At 36.2% G+C, this 26,005-nt stretch overlaps 1 protein-coding gene across 2 annotated transcripts; it reads left to right on the forward strand.

Moving 5' to 3' along the window:
• On the forward strand, positions 1-26,005 carry WASF1 (WASP family member 1; the record flags this gene model as incomplete). Of its 2 annotated transcripts, none has more annotated exons than XM_082855343.1 (8): positions 1-133; positions 5,756-5,890; positions 18,409-18,562; positions 19,674-19,791; positions 21,268-21,440; positions 23,065-23,244; positions 24,360-24,988; positions 25,848-26,005. In XM_082855343.1, the coding sequence occupies 8 exons, from the start codon at positions 1-3 to the stop codon at positions 26,003-26,005; spliced, it is 1,680 nt and encodes a 559-aa protein (XP_082711469.1). The 2 variants fall into 2 exon arrangements, with proteins under 2 accessions (XP_082711469.1, XP_082711470.1); XM_082855344.1 differs by having other exon boundaries at positions 21,271-21,440.

The following is a 26,005-nucleotide window of genomic DNA, read 5'->3' on the forward strand; positions in this document are numbered from 1 at the left end:
ATGCCATTAGTGAAAAGAAACATCGATCCTAGGCACTTGTGCCACACAGCACTGCCTAGAGGAATTAAGAATGAACTGGAATGTGTAACCAATATTTCCTTGGCAAATATAATTAGACAACTAAGTAGCCTAAGTAAGTATTTTTACATCAATTAAAAATATTACTCGCTGGCTTCCCTGGTGGCGCAGTGGTTGAGAGTCTGCCTGCCGATGCAGGGGATATGGGTTCGTGCCCCGGTCCGGGAAGATCCCACATGCCGCGGAGCGGCTGGGCCCGTGAGCCATGGCCGCTGAGCCTGCGCATCCGGAGCCTGTGCTCCGCAACGGGAGAGGCCACAACAGTGAGAGGCCCGCGTACTGCAAAAAAAAATACTACTCGCAAACCAGAATGTTATGCTTTAGGGTATTAAGATGATACTCTTGTGATTAATTTGGAGGGGGGGGATAGTTGATGAGAAGAGTACAAAGTTATCTTGAAAAATGTAGTCATTTTAAGTAAAATTAATGCGTTTTAGAATCATTTCTTCTTCCCCTGCATGTTTCCTCTGGGAAAGGGAAATAAGGATAGAATCTTTAGGAACAGAATCACATGATGGTTAAGAATTAACGAGATTGTTTTTAAAATATAATTCAGTCTGTAAAAGGTGGTGCTCAAGTTGTACTTTTGCTTGCTTGTTATCGCTATTTACTTTTTTCGAGGCTTAAACTATTTGTGTTTGGGGTTGCTAGTATCTCTCTCTTTATATACATATATATATATATCTTACTAGCATAGGGAAATATTTTTATATTACCAAATATCTAAAAGTGAAAGATGTGGAATAGTAACTAACTAGTCAGAGTATTTAGGTTAGTCAGGTGAGTTGTCTAAAGGACATTAGGATATCAGTCAAGTGCAGCATGATGGCAGACAGAAGGCAAGCAGGTTGGTCAGATAATAAAGGCCAGTGGAAGGGACAGGTTAGGGGAGGAGGAGACAGGCAGTATGTTTCCATTATAAGATTACAGAACAGAGCTACTAGGTTAAGGAATTAAATAAATTATTTCCCATTTATTCTAAATGTAATATTAGAAAAATTTTTTTAAATATAGTTTATCTTTTGAATTGAAGGATTAGCTTTTTATTAGACATTTATATTTCATTTTAAAGATAAAACAAGATGGTTTTGGTCTACACATCTTCTCTAAGTAGTCCTAGATTTATCAGCCATACCCACCCACATAGGTTGGCTTTATAGGCAGGATTAGCTCCTCTTTTCTTTTCCTTTTAACTTTTGTCCTTTCTTTTTATAATTGACTACTTAGCACAAGGTAAAAAGATGTTGTTAATCTGATTTGTTTCAAGTGAGAGCATTTGGACATACACTTGTAGTCAGAGCAACATAAAAAGTTATATTTGAATATTCTTGGTGAGAGCACTAAATTTCTACATTGCCTATGAAATAATTGTAGGAGTAAATTAAAAGACTGTTTCTTTGAATTTAAGTGTATTTGTTGTCTCATTTGGTGGGGTTTTTTTTTCAGGTTAGTTATCAGCAGTGAATCATTAATGTATTGTTTACTTGTTTCTTCCTTGAGAAATTCAATATAAAGTGTACTTTGGAGACAAGTCAAAAGAAAAGGCCTAGAAAGTACATTAATATATGATTATCCATATTGTTTAAAGTCATTTCCTAGCACTAATTGGTTTTATGATCTGTTAGATTCTATTAACGTAACATAACTTCATATAAAATTTATATATTTTATATGTATATGGGTACATCAGCTTGTTAATATTAAAATACATGTTAAGAGCATAGAAATGACATTAATAAATTTGGTTAAAATATTTCTTTAAATTAAAATGAATATTAGATCTAATATAAACAACTTCTTTTAGGTATATTTTCAATATAGAATTTATAACTAATGTGTGTCAGTTTTGCAGTACTAACCTGTTTCTTACATAACCTGAAGGTGAAAATTTAAGGAATTTTCAAGTTTGATACAGAAAGTCCATATAAGCAACATCTGTCAGCAAGCACATGGTCATGTAGCCAGACTGAAAATAGAAATACATTGTAAAGATATAACTAAATTAGGTTTTGGGTACTTCAAACTTGGAATCAGAGACTATAGAGGCATTTTCTAAGCAGTTTGTAGAGATTTAAAAAAAGAAAAAAGAAAAAGCATAAAATATTGTAGCAAGGTGTAACAATAGTTTACCACTCCAGAATTAAGCTCTCTGGCAGCTTTCCCACGTGACATAGTTGAGAACCTGGAATTAAATTTAAAAGGCCTCTAGATAGCCAGAATAAACAAGCCCAAGCACTAAAGACCATGCACATAAAATAACCAGTTGATCCCTCTCCCAACTTGTTTACTTTTACTTTGGTAATTCAGACAGGGTTTATGATGTGGTTTCCAAACGTTAATGTTTCAGAGCATTAAAAGAGGAGATACGGGGCGGGGGGGAGATAATAGAAGCAAGCAGTGCTGAAGCCAACCAAAAGATGTAGTTTATAGCAAAGGAAGAAGTGACATAAGGGAAAAAGCAACATAAAAACTGGAAAGAGGCCATTTAATGTAAAAGCAAATATTCTTATACATTTCAAAGCTGTTGTTTCTCATAATCAATTCATGACTATAAGTCTTCAGTAAAAGGTTAAATTATGTTTAATTTTTATTTAAGAAGACAGGGAAGCTTAGAGTAGATTTTACATTAGTTTCCATCCAAAATAGTTAAAATAATAATTAATGCATTAAATAATTTCTGAATTACTTACAAAAGTAGGCTATTCAGAATGGTTCTAGGTAATTCAGATTTTCACTTTGGTATTATTCCTAACACCAAAAGTGCTATTGCACACAGCAGTGAAGGTCAACTCCAGAGTTCAGCATTGCTTGGAGCTGCACATAGTCCTGACCTCTTCCTTGCAAAAATATGCATCTGATTCAGTTGTTTTTCCTAGCGGAACACAATTCTGTTTTATAATAGATAATTACTGAAAACATAGAATTCACTTTATTTAAATTTCTTTTGCTATACCAAAAGTTTCCCCATTTTATTGCCATCTTATTTAACAACCATTGGGACCCTAATTACCTGAGAGATCTTTTACATTTTCTCTTCCCAAGACCTTTCTCTTATTGAATATGGTCAGTTCATGCTACCAAGATGAGCTGATAGAGCCTACTTCTTGTTCTCAGTCATAGAAAATTTGACAGATAGATAGGAAAGTAGATGGGTGAGAGGGTGGATAAATAGATTGGCTCTATAAGACTAATTAGATAATAGATAGACAATGGACAGATAACACTGAATATTTTGCTGTGTGATAAAGGTACATGTTTCTTGTCCAAAAAGAACATACCCCATTTAGTTGAAGAGTCTAATATTATGAATTCTGTGAGTTTCAAACAGTGTGAGCATGTATATAATTAAAATCAGGAGTTTTAGATTATAGGAACTGAGAAAAGGGAGATAGGCATAGGTGAAGTCATTAGAGGAGGCTTGCTGAATGAAATATGAATTGAATTGGGCCTTTAAGGAACAAAAGAATTTGGAAACTGGAGATGAATGAAGAAGGAAGGCATGTAGAAGTAGGCAGATGAATGGAGGCAAAAATAAATATATGAGGGGGATTAAAGGGACAAATGATATTAGACATGTAAGGTGGAGCTTGATTATGGAGGACAGTGTTAGCTGAGAGGATTTAGATTTTAACATCAGAGGTAATGAGACCTCATAGATTCTTGAGTAGAGACATAGTATAACAAATGTAAGGTTAGTTGAAATTCAGATCATACACAATTAGTTTTACATTGTGAACTTTATTCCTTTCACCTGTCTCTGGGAGGGAAGGAGGAGGTAGATGTGGAAAGTAAGAAGGACTATGAAAAGAGAACAGATGGGGTTGTTTATCTTACCCACTGCAGTGCTTTGGTGCTTAAACCTGAGGTGGGGAAAGTGTAAACTCTTTTCAAAAAATCTGTTAAGAAAAAGAAAAATCTGTGGGCCCTCTTTCCAGAAAAAGGCAAATGCATTAAAAATCTGCATGTAATTTCAGGTGGTATACAGACTATAACTTAAAGATCCGTGTATTAAACTAAGTTCTTTTAGGTTTAAAATTGTCTCTTCCATCTCTGTATCCCTAACATTTGATGAATAAATGTATGGAATGCTTCCCTTATCTGCCAGAGAAACTCTGTGCCTCTGGAAGTGTCTCTAATACCATCCCACACCCAAACGTTTAGATGCTTCTTTCTCTGTGCTCTGTGACTTTTACGTCGTTTTATAGTAAGAGCTGCCTGTTGTTGAGCCCCTATCCTGTATCAGGTACTCTACAATTGCACCCCATCCTCTCCTTCTTTTTTCTCCTTTTCTTATAACTTCTTTGAAGGAGATATTTTTATTCCTGTTTTATGGGTGAGGAAATTGATGTCAAGGCCTCAAAGTAAATGGAACAAAGATTTGGACTTATTTATTAAATTGGTTTTCACGTTTATTTAAATATTTGTTTCTCCCTCTGTTCAAAACCCGTCAGTGGCAGAGAACTTCGTCCAATCATTTTTATATCTCCAGGATCTGGTACACAGTCTGGCACATAAGACATTCCCAGTCATTTTGGCTTAAAGAATATATGTGAGCGAATGAATATATATAAAATTATCCTTTTTCTCTTAATTTATTATAGAGAGATTAAAGTTATGATTTTTTTCCTAAAGATTATAAAATCTTCTAGGACAGATATTTTATGTTTTATTTCTTGGTGTCTTCAGTAAGAAATACACCTACCAGGCACAGGGTGAGCCCTCAGTAAACCTTTGTTGATTTAACTGATAATATATTGAAGTGCTTTGAAAAAAAGACAACCATTGTTCAAATGTAAACTGGTGAGATTAATGAATTCATTCTATAAGTATTTAGTACCCTGTTACAGGACTCTATAGAGCTTACTGTTGAGCTACATTTAACCTAGACAGTATGCTTGGGTCTAAAATGTCTTGATTTAGGAAGACCATCAATTTTTTTTTATTCAAAGGTACAGATAGTGATTGACTTATCTTTATATTGTGAGCATTTATTTATATGTTTTAAATACACTTGAACATTTTAAAATTATAGGTCATTTAAAACTTCTCCCTGGCTTATTTACTAGATAGAAATTTTTATTTCTCCTTTTAGAATGGGATTATTTTGGCTTATTCTTTACAGTAATGGAAATTTACGTGACTAGAGGAATTTAGTGATTTTAGGTTTATAATGTTTTAAGAAACTAGAATGAGAGAAAATATAAAATATCTCTCATAAATTTTCAGGATCTGTATTTTGGGTGTACCTGAGATTAGGTCATCTACTAGGTTTATGAAATATCTTGGATTCTGCCACTTGGCCTGAAATTCAGTTCTAGTGTACAGTCTGTTTATGACTGCTGAATTGGGATTAGAGATGTATTATTTATGTGTACTTTACATTATAACCTCTCTAACCCTCAACAGGTGTGTAGATAGGGATAAAGCAGGAGAGTATTTCCTTAGCCACAAGTCACCTACCAGGAAGTGGTAGAGCTAATATCTAAAACTGTATTTCCCAGGGTTTGTGTTTTCTTCTCACTCTGTCACAGTTGGATTACTTTAGGCTGGGTTTAAAATTTAAACTACTTTCAAGTAAATACCAAATTCATTGGGGCAGCATTTTTAAATGTTAAATTGTTTGATATTTATCTCAGATAACATTAAATTTTATGGTATATGCTTCATTTTTGCTTAGGTAAATATGCTGAAGATATATTTGGAGAATTATTCAATGAGGCACATAGTTTTTCCTTCAGAGTTAACTCATTACAAGAACGTGTGGACCGTTTATCTGTTAGTGTTACACAGCTTGATCCTAAAGAAGAAGAATGTAAGTTTATTCATGTTATATTTTCTTTCACATGTATGTTTTTGGTTAGGTGGGATGAGTGATATATTTAAGAACACTATTATACATGAATTTATTAAAAAAAAACAACTGGGAGAAATGTGCTTCAATTAATGAAAGAAACATACACACACACACACACACACACACACACACACAAAACATGAATTTACTACACCTCGGGGGGTGGGGGGAAACCTTCAAGATGGCAGAGGAGTAAGACGTAGAGATCACCTTCTTCTCTACAAATACATCGGAAATACATCTACATGTGGAACAACTCCTACAGAACACCTACTGAACGCTGGCAGAAAACCTCAGACCTCCCAAAAGGCAAGAAACTCCCCACGTACCTGGGTAGGGCAAAAGAAAAAAGAAAAGACAGACAAAAGAATAGGGATGAGATCTGCCCCTCTGGGAGGGAGCTGTGAAGGAGGCAAAGTTTCCACACACTAGGAAACCCCTTCACTGGAGGAGATGGGGGGTGGGCGGGGGGGTGAAGCTTCAGAGCCACGGAGGAGAATGCAGCAACAGGGGTGCAGAGGGCAAAGCGGAGAGATTCCCGCACAGAGAATCGGTGTCAGCCAGCACGCACCAGCCTGAGAGGCTTGTCTGCTCACCCGCCAGGACAGGTGGGGGCTGGGAGCTGAGGCTCAGGCTTTGGAGGTCAGATCCGAGGGAGAGGACTGGGGTTGGCTGCGTGAACACAGCCTGAAGGGGCTAGTGTGCCACATCTAGCTGGGAGGGAGTCCGGGAAAAAGTCTGGAGCTGCAGAAGAGGCAAGAGACCATTGTTTCGGGGTGTGCGAGGAAAAGGGATTCAGAGCACCACCTAAACGAGCTCCAGAGATGGGCGCAAGCCGCGGCTATCAGCACGGACGCCAGAGATGGGCATGAGATGCTAAGGCTGCTGCTGCAGCCACCAAGAAGCCTTTGTACAAGCACAGGTCACTATCCACACCTCCCCTCCCAGGAGCCTCTGCAACCTGCCACTGCCAGGGTCCCGTGATCCAGGGACAACTTCCCCAGGAGAACACACAGCATGCCTCAGCCTGTTGCAACATCATGCCAGTCTCTGCTGCCGCAGGCTCACCCTGCATTCCATAGCCCTCCCTCCCAGTGGCCTGAGTGAGCCACAGCCCCTTAATCAGCTGCTTCTTTAACCACATGCAGTCTGGGTGGGGAACAGATGCCTTCAGGCGACCTACACGCAGGAGCGGGTCCAAATCCAAAGCTGAACCCCAGGAGCTCTGCAAAGAAGAGAAAGGGAAATCTCTCCCAGCAGCCTCATGAGCAGTAAATTAAATCTCCACAATCAACTTGACATACCCTGAACCTGTGGAATACCGGAATAGACAACGAATCATCCCAAAATTGAGGCAGTGGGCTTTGGGAGGAACTATAGACTTGGGGTTTCCTTTCTACATCTAATTTGTTTCTGGTTTTATGTTTATCTCAATTTAGTATTTAGAGCTTATTAACATTGGTAGATTTGTTTATTGATTTGGTTGCTCTCCTCCTTTTTTTCCTTAATATATGTTTTTTTTTCCTTTTTTTCTGAGTGTGTATGTCTGTGCTTCTTTGTGTGATTTTGTCTGTATAGCTTTGCTTTTACCATTTGTCCTAGGGTTCTGTCCATTTTTTTTTGTTTGTTTTTATTTTGTCATATAGTTTTTAGCACTTATCATTGGTAGATTTGTTTTTTGGCTTGGTTGCTCTCTTCTTTCTTTCTTTTTTCTATTACTTTTTTTCTTTTTTTTTTTGTGGTACACGGGCATCTCACTGCTGTGGCCTCTCCCATTGCGGAGCACAGGCTCCGGACGCGCAGGCTTAGTGGCCATGGCTCACGGGCCCAGCCGCTCCGTGGCATGTGGGATCTTCTCGGACCGGGGCACAAACACGCATCCCCTACATCAGCAGGCGGACTCTCAACCACTGCGCCAGCAGGGAAGCCCTGCTTTTTTATTTTTAATAATAATTTTTTAATTTTAATAACTTTATTTTATTTTTATTTTATCTTTATTTCTTTTTTTTTTTCCTCCCTTTTATTCTGAGCCGTGTGGCTGACAGGATCTTGATGCTCCAGCCAGGTGTCAGGCTTGAGCCTCTGAGGTGGGAGAGCCAAGTTCAGGACATTGGTCCACCAGAGACCTCACAGCCCCACATAATATCAGTGAAAGCTCTCCCAGAGATCTCCATCTCAACATTAAGACCCAGCTCCACTCAAGGACCAGCAGGCTACTGTGCTGGGCACCCTATGCCAAACAACTAGCAAGACAGGAACACAACCCCACCCATTAGCAGAGAGGCTGCCTAAAATCATAATAAGGTCACAGACACCCCAAAACACACCAGTCCTGCCCACCAGAAAGGCAAGATCCAGCCTCATCCACCAGAACACAGACACAAGTCCCCCCCCACCAGGAAGCCTACACAGCCCACTGAACCAACCATACCCACTGGGAGCAGACACCAAAAACAACAGGAACTACGAACCTGCAACCTGCAAAAAGGAGACCCCAAACACAGTAACTTAAGCAAAATGATAAGGCAGACAAATACACAGCAGATGAAGGAGCAAGGTAAAAACCCACCAGACCAAACAAATGAAGAGGAAATAGGCAGTCTACCTGAAAAAGAATGCACAGTAATGAGAGTAAAGATGATCCAAAATCTTGCAAATAGAATGGAGAAAATACAAGAAATGTTTAAAAAGGACCTGGAAGAACTAAAGAGCAAACAAACAATGATGAACAACACAATAAATGAAATTAAAAATTCTCTAGAAGGAATCAGTAGCAGAATAACTGAGGCAGAAGAACAGATAAGTTACCTGAAAGACAAAATAGTGGAAATAACTACCAAAGAGTAGAATAAAGAAAAAGAATGAAAAGAATTGAGGACAGCCTCAGAGACCTCTGGGACAACATTAAACGCACCAACATTCGAATTATAGGGGTCCCAGAAGAAGAAGAGAAAAGAGAGGGACTGAGAATATATTTGAAGAGACTATAGTTGTAAACTTCCCTAACATGGGAAAGGAAATAGTCAAGTCCAGGAAGTGCAGAGAGTCCCATACAGGATAAATCCAAGGAGAAACATGCCAAGACACATATTAATCAAACTATTAAAAATTAAATACAAAGAAAAGAAAAGCAGCAAAGGAGAAGCAACAAATAATATACAAGGGAATCCCGATAAGGTTAACAGCTGATCTTTCAGCAGGAACTCTACAAGCCAGAAGGTAGTGACAGGACATATTTAAAGTGATGAAAGGGAAAAATCTACAACAAAGATTATCCAGCAAGGATCTCATTCATATTCAACGGAGAAATTAAAACCATTACAGACCAGCAAAAGCTAAGAGAATTCAGCACCACCAAACCAGCTTTACAACAAATGCTAAAGGAGCTTCTCTAGGCAGTAAACACAAGAGAAGGAAAATACCAACAATACAAACCCAAAACAATCAAGAAAATCATAATAGGAACATAGATATAGATAACTATATTAAATGTAAATGGATTAAATGCTCCAACCAAAAGACATAGACTGGTTGAATGGATACAAAAACAAGACCTGTATATATGCTGTCTACAAGAAACCTACTTCAGACCTAGGGACATATACAGACTGAAAGGGGATGGAAAAGATATTCCATGCAAATGGAAATAAAAAGAAAGCTGGAGTAGCAATTCTCATATCAGACAAAATAGACTTTAAAATAAAGACCATTAGAAGAGACAAAGAAGGACACTACATAATGATCAAGGGATCAATCCAAGAAGAAGATATAACAATTGTAAATATTTATGCACCCAAAAGAGGAGCATCTCAATACATAGGGCAAATGCTAACAGCCATAAAAGGGGAAATCGACAGTAACACAATAAAAGTAGGAGACTTTAACACCCCACTTTCACCAATGGACAGGTCATCCAAAATGAAAATAAATAATGAAACCCAAGCCTTAAACGACACACTAGACCAGTAGGACTTAACTGATATTTATAGGACATTCCATCCAAAAACTACAGAATACACTTTCTTCTCAAGTGCTCATGGAACATTCTCCAGGATAGATCATATCTTGGGTCACAAATCAAGCCTTGGTCAATTTAAGAAAATTAAAATTGTATCAAGTATCTTTTCTGACTACAATGCTATGTGACTAGATATCAATTACAGGAAAAGACCTGTAAAAACTACAAACACATGGAGGCTAAACAATACACTACTTAATAATGAAGTGATCACTGAAGAAATCAAAGATGAAATCAAAAAATACCTACAAACAAATGACAATGGAGACACGATGACCCCAAACCTGTGGGATGCAGCAAAAGCAGTTCTAAGAGGGAAGTTTATAGCAATACAATCCTACCTTAAGAAACAAGAAACATCTCAAATAAACAACCTAACCTTCCACCTAAAACAATTAGAGAAAGAAGAACAAAAAAAAACCCAAAGTTAGCAGAAGGAAAGAAATCATAAAGATCAGATCAGAAATAAATGAAAAAGAAATGAAGGAAATGACAGCAAACATCAATAAAACTAAAAGCTGGTTCCAAGAGAAGATAACAAAATTCATAAACCATTAGCCAGACTCATCAAGAAAAAAAGGGAGCAGACTCAAATCAATAGAATTAGAAATGAAAAAGGAGAAGTAACAACTGACACTGCAGAAATACAAAAGATCATGAGAGATTACTACAAGCAACTCTATGCCAATAAAATGGACAACCTGGAAGAAATGGACAAATACTTAGAAATGCACAACCTGCCAAGACTGAATCAGGAAGAAAGATAAAATATGAACAGACCAATCACAAGCACTGAAATTGAAACTGTGACTAAAAATCTTCCAACATATAAAAGCCCAGGACCAGATGGCTTCACAGGCGAATTCTATCAAACATTTAGAGGAGAGCTAACACCTATCCTTCTTAAACTCTTCCAAAATATAGCAGAGGGAGGAACACTCCCAAACTCATTCTACGAGGCCACCATCACCCTGATACCAAAACAAGACAAAGATGTCACAAAGAAAGAAAACTACAGGCCAGTATCACTGATGAACATAGATGCAAAAATCCTCAACAAAATACTAGCAAACAGAATCCAACAGCACATTAAAAGGATCATACACCATGATCAAGTGGGGTTTATTCCAGGAATGCAAGGATTCTTTAATATATGCAAAACAATCAATGTGATACACCATATTAACAAATTGAAGGAGAAAAACCATATGATCATCTCAATAGATGCAGAGAAAGCTTTCGACAAAATTCAACACCCATTTATTTTAAAAACCCTGCAGAAAGTAGGCATAGAGGGAACTTTCCTCAACATAATAAAGGCCATATATGACAAACCCACAGCCAACACTGTCCTCAATGGTGAAAAACTGAAACCATTTCCACTTAGATCAGGAATAAGACAAGGTTGCCCACTCTCACCACTATTATTCAACATAGTTTTGCAAGTTTTAGCCACAGCAATCAGAGAAGAAAAAGAAATAAAAGGAATCCAAATCGAAAAAGAAGAAGTTAAGCTGTCACTGTTTGCAGATGACATGGTACTATACATAGAGAATCCCAAAGATGCTACCAGAAAACTATTAGAGCTAATCAATGAATCTGGTAAAGTAACAGGATACAAAATTAATGCGCAGAAATCTCTGGTATTCCGATACACTAATGATGAAAAATCTGAAAATGAAATCAAGAAAACACTCCCATTTACCATTGCAACAAAAAGAATAAAATAACTAGGAATAAACCTACCTAAGGAGACAAAAGACCTATATGCAGAAAATTACAAAACACTGATGAAAGAAATTAAAGATGATACAAACAGGTGGAGAGATACACCATGTTCTTGGATTGGAAGAATCAACATTGTGAAAATGACTCTTCCACCCAAAGCAATCTACAGATTCAATACAATCCCTATCAAACTACCACTGGCATTTTTCACAGAACTAGAACAAAAAATTTCACAATTTGTATGGAAACACAAAAGACCCCGAATAGCCAAAGCAATCTTGACAATGAAAACTGGAGCTGGAGGAATCAGGCTCCCTGACTTCAGACAATACTACAAAGCTACAGTAATGAAGACAGTATGGTACTGGCACTAAAACAGAAATATAGATCAATGGAACAGGATAGAAAGCCCAGAGATAAACCCACGCACATATGGTCACCTTATCTTTGATAAAGGAGGCAGGAATGTACAGTGGAGAAAGGATAGCCTCTTCAATAAGTGGTGCTGGGAAAACTGGACAGGTACGTGTAAAAGTATGAGATTAGATCACTCACTAACACCATACACAAAAATAAGCTCAAAATGGATTAGAGGTCTAAATGTAAGGCCAGGAACTATCAAACTCTTAGAGGAAAACATAGGCAGAACACTCTGTGACATAAATCACAGCAAGATCCTTTTTGACCCACCTCCTAGAGAAATGGAAATAAAAACAAAAATAAACAAATGGGACCTAATTGAACTTCAAAGCTTTTGCACAGCAAAGGAAACCATAAACAAGACCAAAAGACAACCCTCAGAATGGGAGAAAACATTTGCAAATGAAGCACCTGGCAAAGGATTAATCTCCAGCATATACAAGCAGTTCATGCAGGTCAATATCAAAAAAAAATAACCAAATCCAAAAATGGGCAGAAGACCTAAATAGACATTTCTCCAAAGAAGATATACAGATTGCCAACAAACACATGAAAGGATGCTCAACATCACTAATCATTAGAGAAATGCAAATCAAAACTACAACGAGGTATAACCTCACACCAGTCAGAATGGCCAAAATCAAAAAATCTAGAAACAATAAATGCTGGAGAGGGTGTGGAGAAAAGGGAACACTCTTGCACTGCTGGTGGAATGTAAAGTGATACTGCTGCTATTGGAAACAATATGGAAGTTCCTTGAAAAACTAAAAGTAGAACTACCATACGACCCAGCAATCCCAATACTGGGCACATACCCTTAGGAAACATAGTTGAAAAGAGTCATGTACCACAGTGTTCATTGCAGCTCTATTTACAGTAGCCAGGACATGGAATCAACCTAAGTGTCCATCGACAGATGAATGGATAAAGAATATGTGGCACATATATACAATGGAATATTACTCAGCCATAAAAAGAAATGAAACTGAGTCATTTGTAGTGAGGTGAATGGACATAGAGACTGTCATACAGAGTGAAGTAATTCAGAGAGAAAAACAAATACCATATGCTAACACATATATATGTGGAATCCTAAAAAAAAAAAAAAAACTAGTTCTGAAGAACCTAGGGGCATGACAGGAATAAAGACACCAGATGTAGAGAATGGACATGAGGACATGGGGAGGGGGAAGGGTAACCTGGGATGAATGAGAGAGTGTCATGGACATATATACACTACCAAATGTAAAATAGGTAGTGGGAAACAGCTGCGTAGTCAGGGAGATCAGCTCGGTACTTTGTGTCCACCTAGAGGGGTGGGATAGGGAGGGTGGGAGGGAGATGCAAGAGGGAGGAGATATGGGGATATTTGTATATGTATGACTGATTCACTTTGTTATACAGCAGAAACTAACACACAACTGTAAAGCAATTATACTCCAATAGTGATGTTAAAAAAAAAAAAAGGAATTTACTACTTTACTACTTACAACTTTTTTACCCATGACCTTTGTTGTACATGTTGTAATAGATTGGTGGCTTATGTATAAATGCCATTAGCATGAGTCTCCTGGGTTTTCTACTATTTTTTTCTTGTTTCTTTTTTTTTTTTTTTTTTGCGGTACGTGGGTCTCTCAGTGTTGTGGCCTCTCCCGTTGTGGAGCACAAGCTCTGGACGCGCAGGCTCAGCGGCCATGGCTCACGGGCCCAGCCGCTCCGCGGCATGTGGGATCTTCCCGGACCGGGGCACAAACCCGTGTCCCCTGCATCGGCAGGCGGACTCTCAACCACTGCGCCACCGGGGAAGCTTTTTTTCCCCTTTTTTACCTCTTCCTTTTGTATATTAAATAGCTCTTCATTTTTTGACATAAAATTTTTTTGGCCAGACTCTTCCTCCAGTTTCTTTGTCTTTTCTCTCTTATAATTTGTTTGTATACATTTGTCTTAGAAATAATTTGAAAATTACCTGAAATTCTTAGGTTTGATTGTTTAAGAATGCAATTCCTTTTAATATACTTGTGTGTGTGCATATTGCTAAACTGCTAGAATCTGATCTCGTTCTTTCAATGTTACTTCCCAATTTAAATCAACATTTCCAAAAGAAAAAAAAAGTTCCCAAATTGCCAGTATATAGCACAAAACTGTTCTATGCTGAGATATTAAGCTAGGGATATTAGGTTAAAAAAAATAATAATGGTAGAAAGTTTAGTGGTAAAACATTTCATGCCTTGATAGAATACATTGAGTGGTGGTGTTTCTCAAATGCCTCTTTCTGTTTTGTTTATTTTTTAAGAAGGAAAACTGAAACTACTAAGAACATAATTTTCACTTATCTACCCTAGAGTATTATTTATTGTGAATCTCTTATAATCCTCTGTTCAAAATATTTTTTGTGGAATAACATTTTTATTATAAATGTAAGTTATATAATAGATCTAAACTTGAACAATAAAAATATTAAAGGAGGGCTTCCCTGGTGGCGCAGTGGTTGCGAGTCCGCCTGCCGATGCAGGGCACGTGGGTTCGTGCCCCGGTCCGGGAAGATCCCACATGCCGCGGAGCGGCTGGGCCCGTGAGCCATGCCTGCTGAGCCTGCGCGTCCGGAGCCTGTGCTCCGCAACGGGAGAGGCCACAACAGTGAGAGGCCCGTGTACCGAAAAAAAAAAAAATTTAAAGGATATCACTGGAAAAAGCAAAAGGTAGAATATAATGATGGCTGTTCTAGTGATTGAACCAACTTCTGACATAATTTAATGCCTGAATAAGGAGAGGTGAGTACTTAACTATGCTAAGTTTCCTCTACATGCAAAGATATAAACTCATAGGTCTGGATATGAGAAAAAACCAAGACAGTACATTAAAAAAACAGCTTTATTGAAATATATTTCATACACCCTACAATTAACTCGTCTAAAGTTAAAGTGTATGATTCAGTGGTTTTTAGTATTCTCACAGAGTTATGCAACTATCACCACAGTCAGTTTTAGAACATTTTCCTCACCCCAAAAAGAAACCCTATATCCAACAGTAGTTACTTCCCGTAGTTACTTCTCCGTAGCCTCCAGCAATCACTAATCTACTTTCTGTCTCTATGGATTTGCCTATTCTAGACATTTCAAATAAATGGAATCATGCAATATATGGTCTTTTGTGACTGGCTTCTTTCTAAGCCTAATGTTTTCAATATTGGTTCATTTTGTAGAATGTATTGGCATTTGCCTGATGACTAATGATGTTGAGCATCTTCTCATGGCTTATAAGCCACTTAGAATCAAGTCTCCAAGCAGGAAAGTGGTGGAGCTAGGACTTAAAACCAGGATTTACACCCAGGTTACTCTGAGTGAAGTGGACCAAGTGCGCAATTTTGAGACTGTGTACAAAACAGGGAGCAGATTGTTGGCATGTGTGTGACATGAAATGAGGTAAAGTCAGTGTAGTCATGCCAGATCTTTCTTTTGTCCAAGAAGCCAGGTATCTAGATTTTTATCTCATACCTCTTGTTTTTAAATGTTGACAACTGCAACTAGTTCAGTTAAAAGCAACTAAGACAAAAATGATTCTATTTTTGTGCAAAGGGCTGGATCTATAACCTGACTTTACATTGTACCAAAAATCTAACAGAAATAGATAGTTAAAATGTGTTTCTTCCTTTAATAAAACTACAGTCAAATGTAATTCACAGTGATGTATAAATGTAAAAAAAAAAATTAATAAAAAGAATAATAAAACTTAAAAAAACAAAAGAAAAGAAAAAAAACAAAACAGGGTTTAAATGACTTACTGGCCATTTGTGTATCTTCTTTGGAGAAATATCTGTTCAGATCCTTTTCCCATTTTTAATTCGGATTATTTTTCTTTTGATTGTTGAGTTACGCAAATTCTATATATATTCTGGATCCAAGTCCCAAATCTTATGATTTGAAAAGATTTTCTCTCATTCTGTCGGTTGTTTTTTACTGGTGGTATCCCTTGAAACATGTTTGTGTATATTATAATGTATACAATGTATATTGTTATACGTCATGAAATTCTTGAGATAAAAATCATTGCTAATATTTAAAAAAAATTTATGGCCATACTTTCAAATATGTCATTTATATCCAAAATTTCTTTTTTAAATAATTTAAACATGTAAGTTACAAGTACATTTCATCTAAAAATATAGAAATATACAGGCGGTTCTTTTATGTAACAAATAAAAATTAATATTTAGTTTGAAAATACTGTTAAATTTTAACAGGTATTTTAGCATTCCCATTAAAATTGAAAATGAAAATACAGATACTAGTAAATAACTTAAGGTGTGTTTAAGTGTTTTAAAAAATTCTTAATGTGCCAACAACTATCAGAATTATTCAGTTTCCTTTAAAATTATATGGAGCATTGGGAAAGAACTCAGAATCTAAAACGTTGAACTACTTAATTTGAAATTGTCATGAGGATGTTGAATAGAGGAATTTTCAAAGTTATTTAAGCTAGATTTTTTAACTCAGTTAAAGTTCACATAAAATAACATTATGAGTAGAATAATAAATTACAGAATGTAATATCAATATTTTGGGGTTTTTAATTACCATTAAATAGTAAGTAACAGTAATTTAGAAAGGGTAAAAAACTGAGTCTTTAAACAAAGCTCTGTACCATTATCTTTAATTCAGTTACGTTTACAAACATATTGTGCCGACTTACTGTGTTATATAACACTAAGTAATATCAGATGTCATTGTTGGCAACTGGAAGGGGCTTTGTCACATTGGTCTGTTAACAAATGAGAGAAATGATAAATGAGAGGAGCTGAAGATAGAAAAATGCTTATTACTTTACATGTTCTTTATATCCTTTACTAAGACAGTTTTGGGAAATCAAACACTAGGTTTCATACTTACAGTTAATAAGTGGGGTAGGAGGGTGGCAAAAATTGATCCATTTTGATTGCAGAAAACAGAGGCCACTTCTGATAGGAGCCAGAGGAACAGCATGTGGTACTGTGGCAGAGAGATTAGCCTCAAAGGCAGACAGATCTGCGTTTTCTGTTCTGGCTCTACTGCTTATTAACCATTTTACCTTGGGCCAGTTATATAATATTTTCTATTTTCTTATGTTTAAAAATGGAATAATAATTCCTATCCCATTAAATTGTTATAAAGCTTAAGTAAAAATTAGTGAAAGCATCTAACACTATAGTTTATACTCATTAAGTATCTCTCATACTACTCTTCAGTGATAGTGGGAAAAAAACTTTTTTCCTTCTCTGAATTTTATTTTGGTGTTTTTAAGTCAGATAGAAGTGGAATTGCTGGGAATGCAGTCATGTTGTGGCTATTGCATAGCCAGCCTCATTGCTCCACTTATTTCATAGACCCAAACATTCATGTTGAGTGAATTTTATTTGTAAGGATGAAAGAGATACTATTTTAGGGAGAAAAATAATTTAAGAATTGTTATTATTATTTAATACTGACCTTTCTATGGTATAAGGCATTTGTACTAAAACCCATATTAGATACATTAAAAAATCACCTAATTTTTTAATATCAAGAAATCACTCTAAAGAGTTAAAAATCTAGTATTTTGGTAAATTTTTTATTTTAACATGCTGCACAGTCCAAAAGAAACTGAGCAAATGAAGTTATTTTAAATCCTCATATGTATGATGGGGCTGTGTTAACTTACTGGAGAAACTAATGTACAAGATAGCCTCAGTCTTCAAGAACTTGTAGTTAATTGAAGACCCTTATAGAACAAGATAAAAGATAAGTGAAATAGACAACAGTACAGATTGCCCAGTACTTGAAAACTTAATTTTCTTTACAATAAGTTTGTTTTAACTTTATAGTCCATGTATCATACTTATAGCATACTTAAAGCATAGAGGGCAATAGTGCATTTAGCCCAGAATGCCACTGATAACTAAGTAATTCCTTCAGTGTTATTGGTATAAGCTAAATAAAAGTAATAAAGGGAGATGGAAAAAAGATTATAGAAAAAAAGAGGAAAATGTAGGTTGGTGGGGACTGGGGACGGCAAGGAGAGAAAAGGAAAAGGTGCACTTGATGGGAAATGTAGCATATGCTTCAGGTGTCATTAGAGCCTTAGAAATCAGAGGTTGCATTAAAACCCATCTAATTGGAAAAATAAAGCACAAAATGATGTGGCATATAGTGATAGAACATTTAAAATATGGTTCCTGATGCATAAGCCATTAACAGTCATGACCTTCTGACTTTAAAACAAATACGGTATATGAATTTGTCCTTATGTTAAATCATCTTAGTAAAATAAAACAATACATTTTGGATTTTTGTTTTAGTGTCTTTGCAAGATATAACCATGAGAAAAGCTTTCCGAAGTTCTACAGTTCAAGATCAGCAGCTTTTCGACCGCAGGACTTTGCCTGTTCCATTACAGGAGACGTACGATGTTTGTGAACAGCCTCCACCTCTCAATATACTCACTCCTTACAGGTCAGTACAGCCTCCACCTCTCAATATACTCACTCCTTACAGGTCAGCACGCTAATAAGTAAGAAGGCCGGTTATTTATTTCAGACTTCAAGTTCAGATATGTAGCAGTCTACCTTTAAATGCTAAATCCCCAAACATTTTTTATTTCACTGGTCTCCTGAGCAATGCAGAGAACCCTCCTTATCCACCACCTTTAGAAAACCTTTGCTTTATTCACTAGGTGAGTTCCCAAGGTTTGGGCATACAAAAAACAAGACTTCCTCAAAGGAGTTGTTTTGACAAGTGTTTTTAAGAAAAGCCAATGGCAAACATGAATATGAAGAGACAAGGAGTCGTTATTGTCTTTTTAATTTAATTTCTAATTAGATGGAAAAGAAAAAATAAAGAGTTCAAAATCCCACCACATTAATAAAATATTGTTTTTTTCTGGTTCTTGTCTACTCTTGATCTTTGCATTAAATATCTGTGTATTGAATATGTAGTATCTGTTTTTAAATTTTTTTTACCATTTAAAAAACTCTGGACTTATTCAGCCTTTCTTTGGAGTCTTTCACATGAATTGTTAAATGGGTGATTTAAGAGGCACAACACGTGTCCTGAGTAAAATGGTATTTGGATAGTTATTTGAAACTATTTGTCAGTATGCAAGGCATTGGATATAACTATTACTATTAGAATGACTATTTGGTGATATTTTTTGGATTTGGTAAGATGATAAGTAAATTAGAGTATTGGCAGAAACCCTGTATAGTTTCTCTGTTCTGTTGTCCTTTCAGGCTTTTCTCTTTGGCAGAATCATTTGTAATTACTGGAATTTCCCACAGGACTTATAGAAAACTTGGCATTCAGCAGAAGTTAGGGATGAAAATTGTCCAGTTGTACCTTTAAATTATTAATACCAACTCTGAAAAACTTCTGGTTTTCCAGAAGTTTCCTGTCTGATTTGTGAGAAATGTTCTATTGGTGCATATTCTCATTTATTTTGCCAATATTTTTACACATGCTATATTTTGTTAATGTAAGAGGAAACAATTTTAGTAAAATTACTTCTATTCCTATTGCCTCTCTAAGTCGTACTAATGTATATTTTAATTGATATTTTATACTTCAGAGATGATGGTAAAGAAGGTTTGAAGTTTTATACCAATCCTTCATATTTCTTTGATCTATGGAAAGAAAAAATGTTACAAGATACGGAGGATAAGAGGAAGGAAAAGAGGAAGCAGAAGGTATTTCAAAAAATTGAAGTTAGTTTTCATGTATTTGTGATTTGTTGCATATGTGGGACTTTATTAATTCTGTACTTTGACAGTTTTATTTTATTTGGTCCATATGGTCAAATACTGAAGTCTTTATAACCACGCAGAAAGATCACAGTCTAATGGGGAGCAAATGAACAATTAGGTTATTATAATATGGTGTGATAAATACCCACCTAACAGGGAGGTATGCATGGAGGGTTTGAGTAGCACAAAATAGCACATGCTTTAGGGAGGACGGGGCTGATAAACACTTCAACAAAGCTTATAATGAATCTTGATGAACAAATAAGAATTAAGTGGTCCAGGGAAGAGAAAGGCATTCTGCTAAAGCAGAGCAAAGGAATATTGTACAGATATTGGTAAAGTAGATTAAGTTAATATTTTCTTACCACAGAGCATATCCTAAATGGAAAGCTTATAACAGTCTCACTAAATTCCTGTTACCTGTCTGCTGTATTATCATTTTCTACTTTCTAATAAAATTCACTTGGATCTGTTTTATTCCATGTTAATGATAACTAGAAATATAGAAGGAGGAAGCAAAGTTGGATTTAGGCAGAATTATGAAGGTGGCAAAGTTTGTCTTTATCATCCCTCTGTTTCTTCTATAGCTATCTCTGCTCTCCCTGCTCTTCCCCAAAATGCCTACATGTTATTATTTTCTGCACTAGACAGTGTACCAGTGTTCTAGCCAGAGTTTGCAGACTGGTGACTGGTAGCCCAGACTATGCTTGCAAGCAGTTTTGTTTGACAAACACAGTGGTTTTTAAATTTTTGAACTGGAATGCCTTAGATGGACATACCCGTCTAGTTCAGTGCAGGCCTCATCTTATATCTGACTCTTTTTATTCACGTATGTTACCTGCTTGGCCCCTTTGGTTTCTTTCTATACTTTTTCTCCCACAGTTGGAATCACTTTTTGTTTTATTTTTCAAATACCCTATTTTCTGTTGAGTGACAGTTATTATGGTTTAATTAGGTAATTGGATTTTTTTCTAATGTATTGGCTAGCTAATTAGTCGTTTCTCAGATAATATAACCTTAGTAAATTTTCAGGTTTTGGCTAGAGGTAGGCAGTGCCATTAATTGTAGAAATTTCACTCATTATAGCAAAAACTAATAATGTGGGAGCAGAGTTGATGAATCTGTTTTCATCTGAAAGGACTTTCTGACCTCAAGTTTTATTATGTAGACATACTATTTTTATCTGATACATCAATTTCATTTAAAGGTTAAAAAAGCATTCGAAAGTGGGATTACAAACAAACTAGCTAAGATTTAACTCTGAATGCACAAATGAACTGTATCTCTGTTACTTTTACTATATTATGATGACATTGTCTTTTTCAATACTGATGTTAGAATTCTATTTTCATTGTTATAACCTCTTTTTAAAAACGTAGTACTTCAGCATTTGGCTTTGTTTCAATACATCTGTTATAGCAGAAAAATCTAGATCGTCCTCATGAACCAGAAAAAGTGCCAAGAGCACCTCATGACAGGCGGAGAGAATGGCAGAAGCTGGCCCAAGGTCCAGAGCTGGCTGAAGATGATGCTAATCTCTTACATAAGCATATTGAAGTTGCTAATGGCCCAGCCTCTCATTTTGAAACAAGGTTTATTTTCTTTTGTTTGTTTTTTTAAACAAAATTAATGGTAAAACACTGGCTTTATTTCTAATATCTATATGTCTAAGTCTTAGGTCCTGAACTGTTGAATTGACAGACTCTGTTCTATAAGTATTGAGTTGATTTTGAAACCCTGACCATTGTGAGCCTATTGAAGTCTGATCTTGGGCAGATCATTTTTGTACCCGGACTTCAGTTTTCTCATCTGTAGAAAGAAGTGGTTGGAGTAGATGATCTTCGATGTTTTAACTTTCATATGAGGTCTCAGCTCACTCTCAGTAGTTCAGGCAGAATCTGTTAGAATTTCATAATAGAGTAATGGGGTCTGGATTTTTTTTTTGAAGTATTATTGATTCACTGCATATAAAATAGGAGTTGGAAGGGGGTTATATTTTTTCCTTTTTCTTTCCCCTGACTTCCTTTCTATGCCACATCTTCTACCTCAGATATATCAGGACTTTCAAAACAAAATTACTCATCCCCTTTTGCAGAAATATGCAATAGGTCCTTTTCCTTTCTCAGTGGCCAGGGACCCTATCTAACTAATATGCAACCTAACAAACATTATACTAGCATCTCTCTGTGAAGAGATTTGTGTACAGTTGATTATAGTTATTATTATATGTTTTATAGTTATTGATTTTTGAATGGAAAAGAACTTAAGACTTTCTTTCGAATAATACATGTAAATTATTGGGTCATAAGTGTAAATTATTTTGGCCTATTTTAAGAGTAATATACATATAAGGTACTATCTATATGTAGTACTGAAAGAAAGAGACTGAAAGGATTGATTTTTTAAAAAATTAATAATCTGTAGACAGACATTTATTTCTAATCACTGTTAAGTGATTGAGGTATTGAGCTGACCCAGTTGTGTAAATATAATAATTTCTAACTTGCTTTGTACACATCTTTTAAATCCAGCTTTGTCTCCAGCATGCACTACAGTCAGTAAATATTTATGTCTTCACATGCTCAAGGTATCTAAAATTTTGCTTAAATCTGACTTAAGTCACATGTTATTATGTTACGCAGCTATTTTCTGAGTACCCTAGCACCTTTGAAAACAGCAAAAAGACAAAAACAATGTAGTTAGCCATGTCTGTGCTACTGGTGTCACAGACCTATCTCCCTTGGGTGCCAGACACTTGGAAGTCATTTAGATTTAAAAGAACAGCAGGATATTCTGGTGGTAGAAAATTCCAGTTTTCATATTCTAGCTTGTTGTCATTGGCATCTTATTGTAAAGAAAAAAATTAAATAGAGGCAGATAGCTTTGAACACAATTGGCTGAAAGTTATTTTCTTTTCTTGTTTATCAGATTATGAAAGTAATACTTTTCACCCTTGTGAATTGAATTAGTATTATATGATAAAATAATAAAATAACTGAAGGTCATCATAATAACCTGAATCAGCAAGGAAAGATTGCGTTGTGAGCAGCATTCTGTGTTTTAAAAGCAGGATGAATGTAATAAATTTCTGAAAGAAGTTTCTTAAAGTAGTTAAAATATTGGCATTCAAAGGATAAACCTTCAATATCTCATGTAGAACATTTTACTTCACCAATAATTCAAGAAAAATACACTGATACTGTATGTATTTTTTAGACCGCAGACATATGTGGATCATATGGATGGATCTTACTCGCTTTCTGCCTTGCCGTTTAGTCAGATGAGTGAGCTTCTGACGAGAGCTGAGGAAAGGGTCTTAGTCAGACCACATGAACCACCTCCACCTCCACCAGTGCATGGAGCAGGAGATGCAAAACCCATACCCACCTGTATCAGGTATGTCAGAACAAGCACATGATGTTTCATCTCAGTTGTTGGTAACCTTTTTCTTTAAAGGCCCATATAATAAATGTTTTCGGCTTTAGGACATATGGCTTCTGTCACAACTACTCAACTCTGCCATTGTTGAATGAAAGCAGCCATGGACTATACATAAACAAATGAATATGTTTGTGTTTCAACAAAACTTTATTTACAAGAACAGGGATCGGGTCAGATTTGGCCCGTAATTTGCCAGCCTCTCATAAGAGCTGACACATTCTCTTGGGAAATTTTAGCTAATGATAACTTAAAGATTAAAGTGTGTTTCATTTTATTATAGCTTTGTTATCAAGCACATGATCTGCAATATATTAATAAAAATTAAGAATTTTTGGTATGTGGTTAGGGACAAAGAAATGGGAACCAAAGACTTGATTATAAATGTTAATTTAATATTAGGGGAAATACTCTAAGAATTTGAGAGAGAATAGGCAATTGCTCATAATAATCTTTTAGTAAAGCTTTTTGAAGTTTCGTTTTGTCCACTGTTATCCACATTATAATTTTTTTTCATAGAGAAATAGAGATCAGCTTTACAATTTCCAGTTAAAAAGATCAATCTTATATTACTGACTCATTTGATGTTCCATCCTCAGCAAGGAAGAGGGGCATAAATTTCCTTTTGTGGTTTGTAATTAGTTGTCATTGATTTAACTGAAATGACATATAATGAGTCTTAATAGCTTCAGTACAAATACAGTATTGTTTTGGCCACAGGTATAGCAATACAAATGTTGTAATATGATAAATGTTGAGTCATTATAAAGACTCATATCACAGTGTAAAACTGAGCATTTTATCAAAGGAAGGAGAAAATGCTTGAGTGGATATGAAAGTTGCATGAGAGGATGAGATCATTTAGAATATTATAAATCAAAGCACCACGTATTGATTTTCTTGTTAGTGTACTTTTAGTTCTCATTTCATTCTAAATATTGCTGAAGAATTTTTAATTTTTATAGGAACATGTTAATGCCTCTACCTTGATAGAATTACTGGTAGCCATTTATGTTTTGTGTGGTTAGTTTTTTCTCTTTAAGTAACTTGCTGGAATCTCTTTATCATTTCAGTTCTGCTACAGGTTTGATAGAAAATCGTCCTCAGTCACCAGCTACAGGCAGGACACCTGTGTTTGTGAGCGCCGCCCCACCACCTCCTCCACCACCTCTTCCATCTGCCTTGTCAACTTCTTCATTAAGAGCTTCAATGACTTCGACTCCCCCCCCACCAGTACCTCCCCCACCTCCACCTCCAACCACTGCTTTGCAAGCTCCAGCAGTACCACCGCCTCCAGCTCCTCTTCAGATTGCCCCTGGAGTTCTTCACCCAGCTCCTCCTCCAATTGCACCTCCTCTAGTACAGCCCTCTCCACCGGTAGCTAGAGCTGCCCCAGTATGCGAGACTGTACCAGTTCACCCACTCCCACAAGGAGAAGTCCAGGGGCTGCCTCCGCCCCCACCACCGCCTCCTCTGCCTCCACCTGGCATTCGACCATCATCACCTGTCTCAGTTGCAGCTCTTGCTCATCCTCCCTCTGGGCTACATCCAACTCCATCTACTGCCCCAGGTCCCCATGTTCCATTAATGCCTCCATCTCCTCCATCACAAATTATACCTGCTTCTGAGCCAAAGCGTCATCCATCAACCCTACCTGTAATCAGTGATGCCAGAAGTGTACTTCTGGAAGCAATACGAAAAGGTAATTTTCTCAAGAGCCGTTAAAAGCATTGCAATGGTAGCATTAGAACCTTTCTAAATATTGGAGACAATAATGTTTTCTTCATTTATAAAAGTTTAGATGCTCATGTTTTTGTACAAGTGGTCTTTAGAAAGTAAAGCTATGTTCAATTTATATTTTAAGTCTTTTTCAAGAAAATATGTCACATTAATCATTTTATTTTTATACTTAGTAGGTATTCTTGAAATGTTTATTGAATGAATGAGAAATTAAAAGTATCAGACTTAAATGTTATAGAAATAGTTAAAACCCTTTGTAAATATTATATTCAATATATATAACTCCTTTTAAAATGGTATTTTCTTCAGTGTTAAGGCTGTCCATTTGATATGTAAGTGACACTTGCTTTACCAATACCTTTAAAAGATTAAGGTTCCTACCTTAGCAACAAAGGAACAACCTGTCACATTCATTTATTTATTCAGCCAACGTTTCCTACTATATGCCAGGCAGTAACAGTATAGAATGAATAATAGTGCCTTTCCCTCAAGTACTGGGGAGAACAAAGCCACAGAAAATATGCTCAACGATGTTTAATTTATTTGACCGTAGAGGTAACAAACAAAATAAATGTATCACCTGGTTAACTTTAGGAGGTGGTGAGTAGGGAAGCACAATAGACCATAATGGCTAAATAAACTATAGACATCCACTGGGGTATGTGGTAAGTTTCATCAAATCTTCAAATTCTTTTTAATAGATCTTGCTTTTTATTTTCCTGTTAGTATTTCTCATGTGTATTTGAATTTATTCGATTAATAATATCTAATAATATCTAGTATTTTGGTTTACAATGAATGGTTTGGATTTACTATATCAGGTATTCAGCTACGAAAAGTCGAAGAGCAGCGTGAACAGGAAGCTAAACACGAACGCATTGAAAATGATGTTGCCACCATCCTGTCCCGCCGTATTGCTGTGGAATACAGTGATTCAGAAGATGATTCAGAATTTGATGAAGTAGATTGGTTGGAGTAA

The sequence above is a fragment of the Leucopleurus acutus genome (assembly GCF_964270905.1).
Source record: "Leucopleurus acutus genome assembly, chromosome: 15".
NCBI lineage: Eukaryota > Metazoa > Chordata > Mammalia > Artiodactyla > Delphinidae > Leucopleurus > Leucopleurus acutus.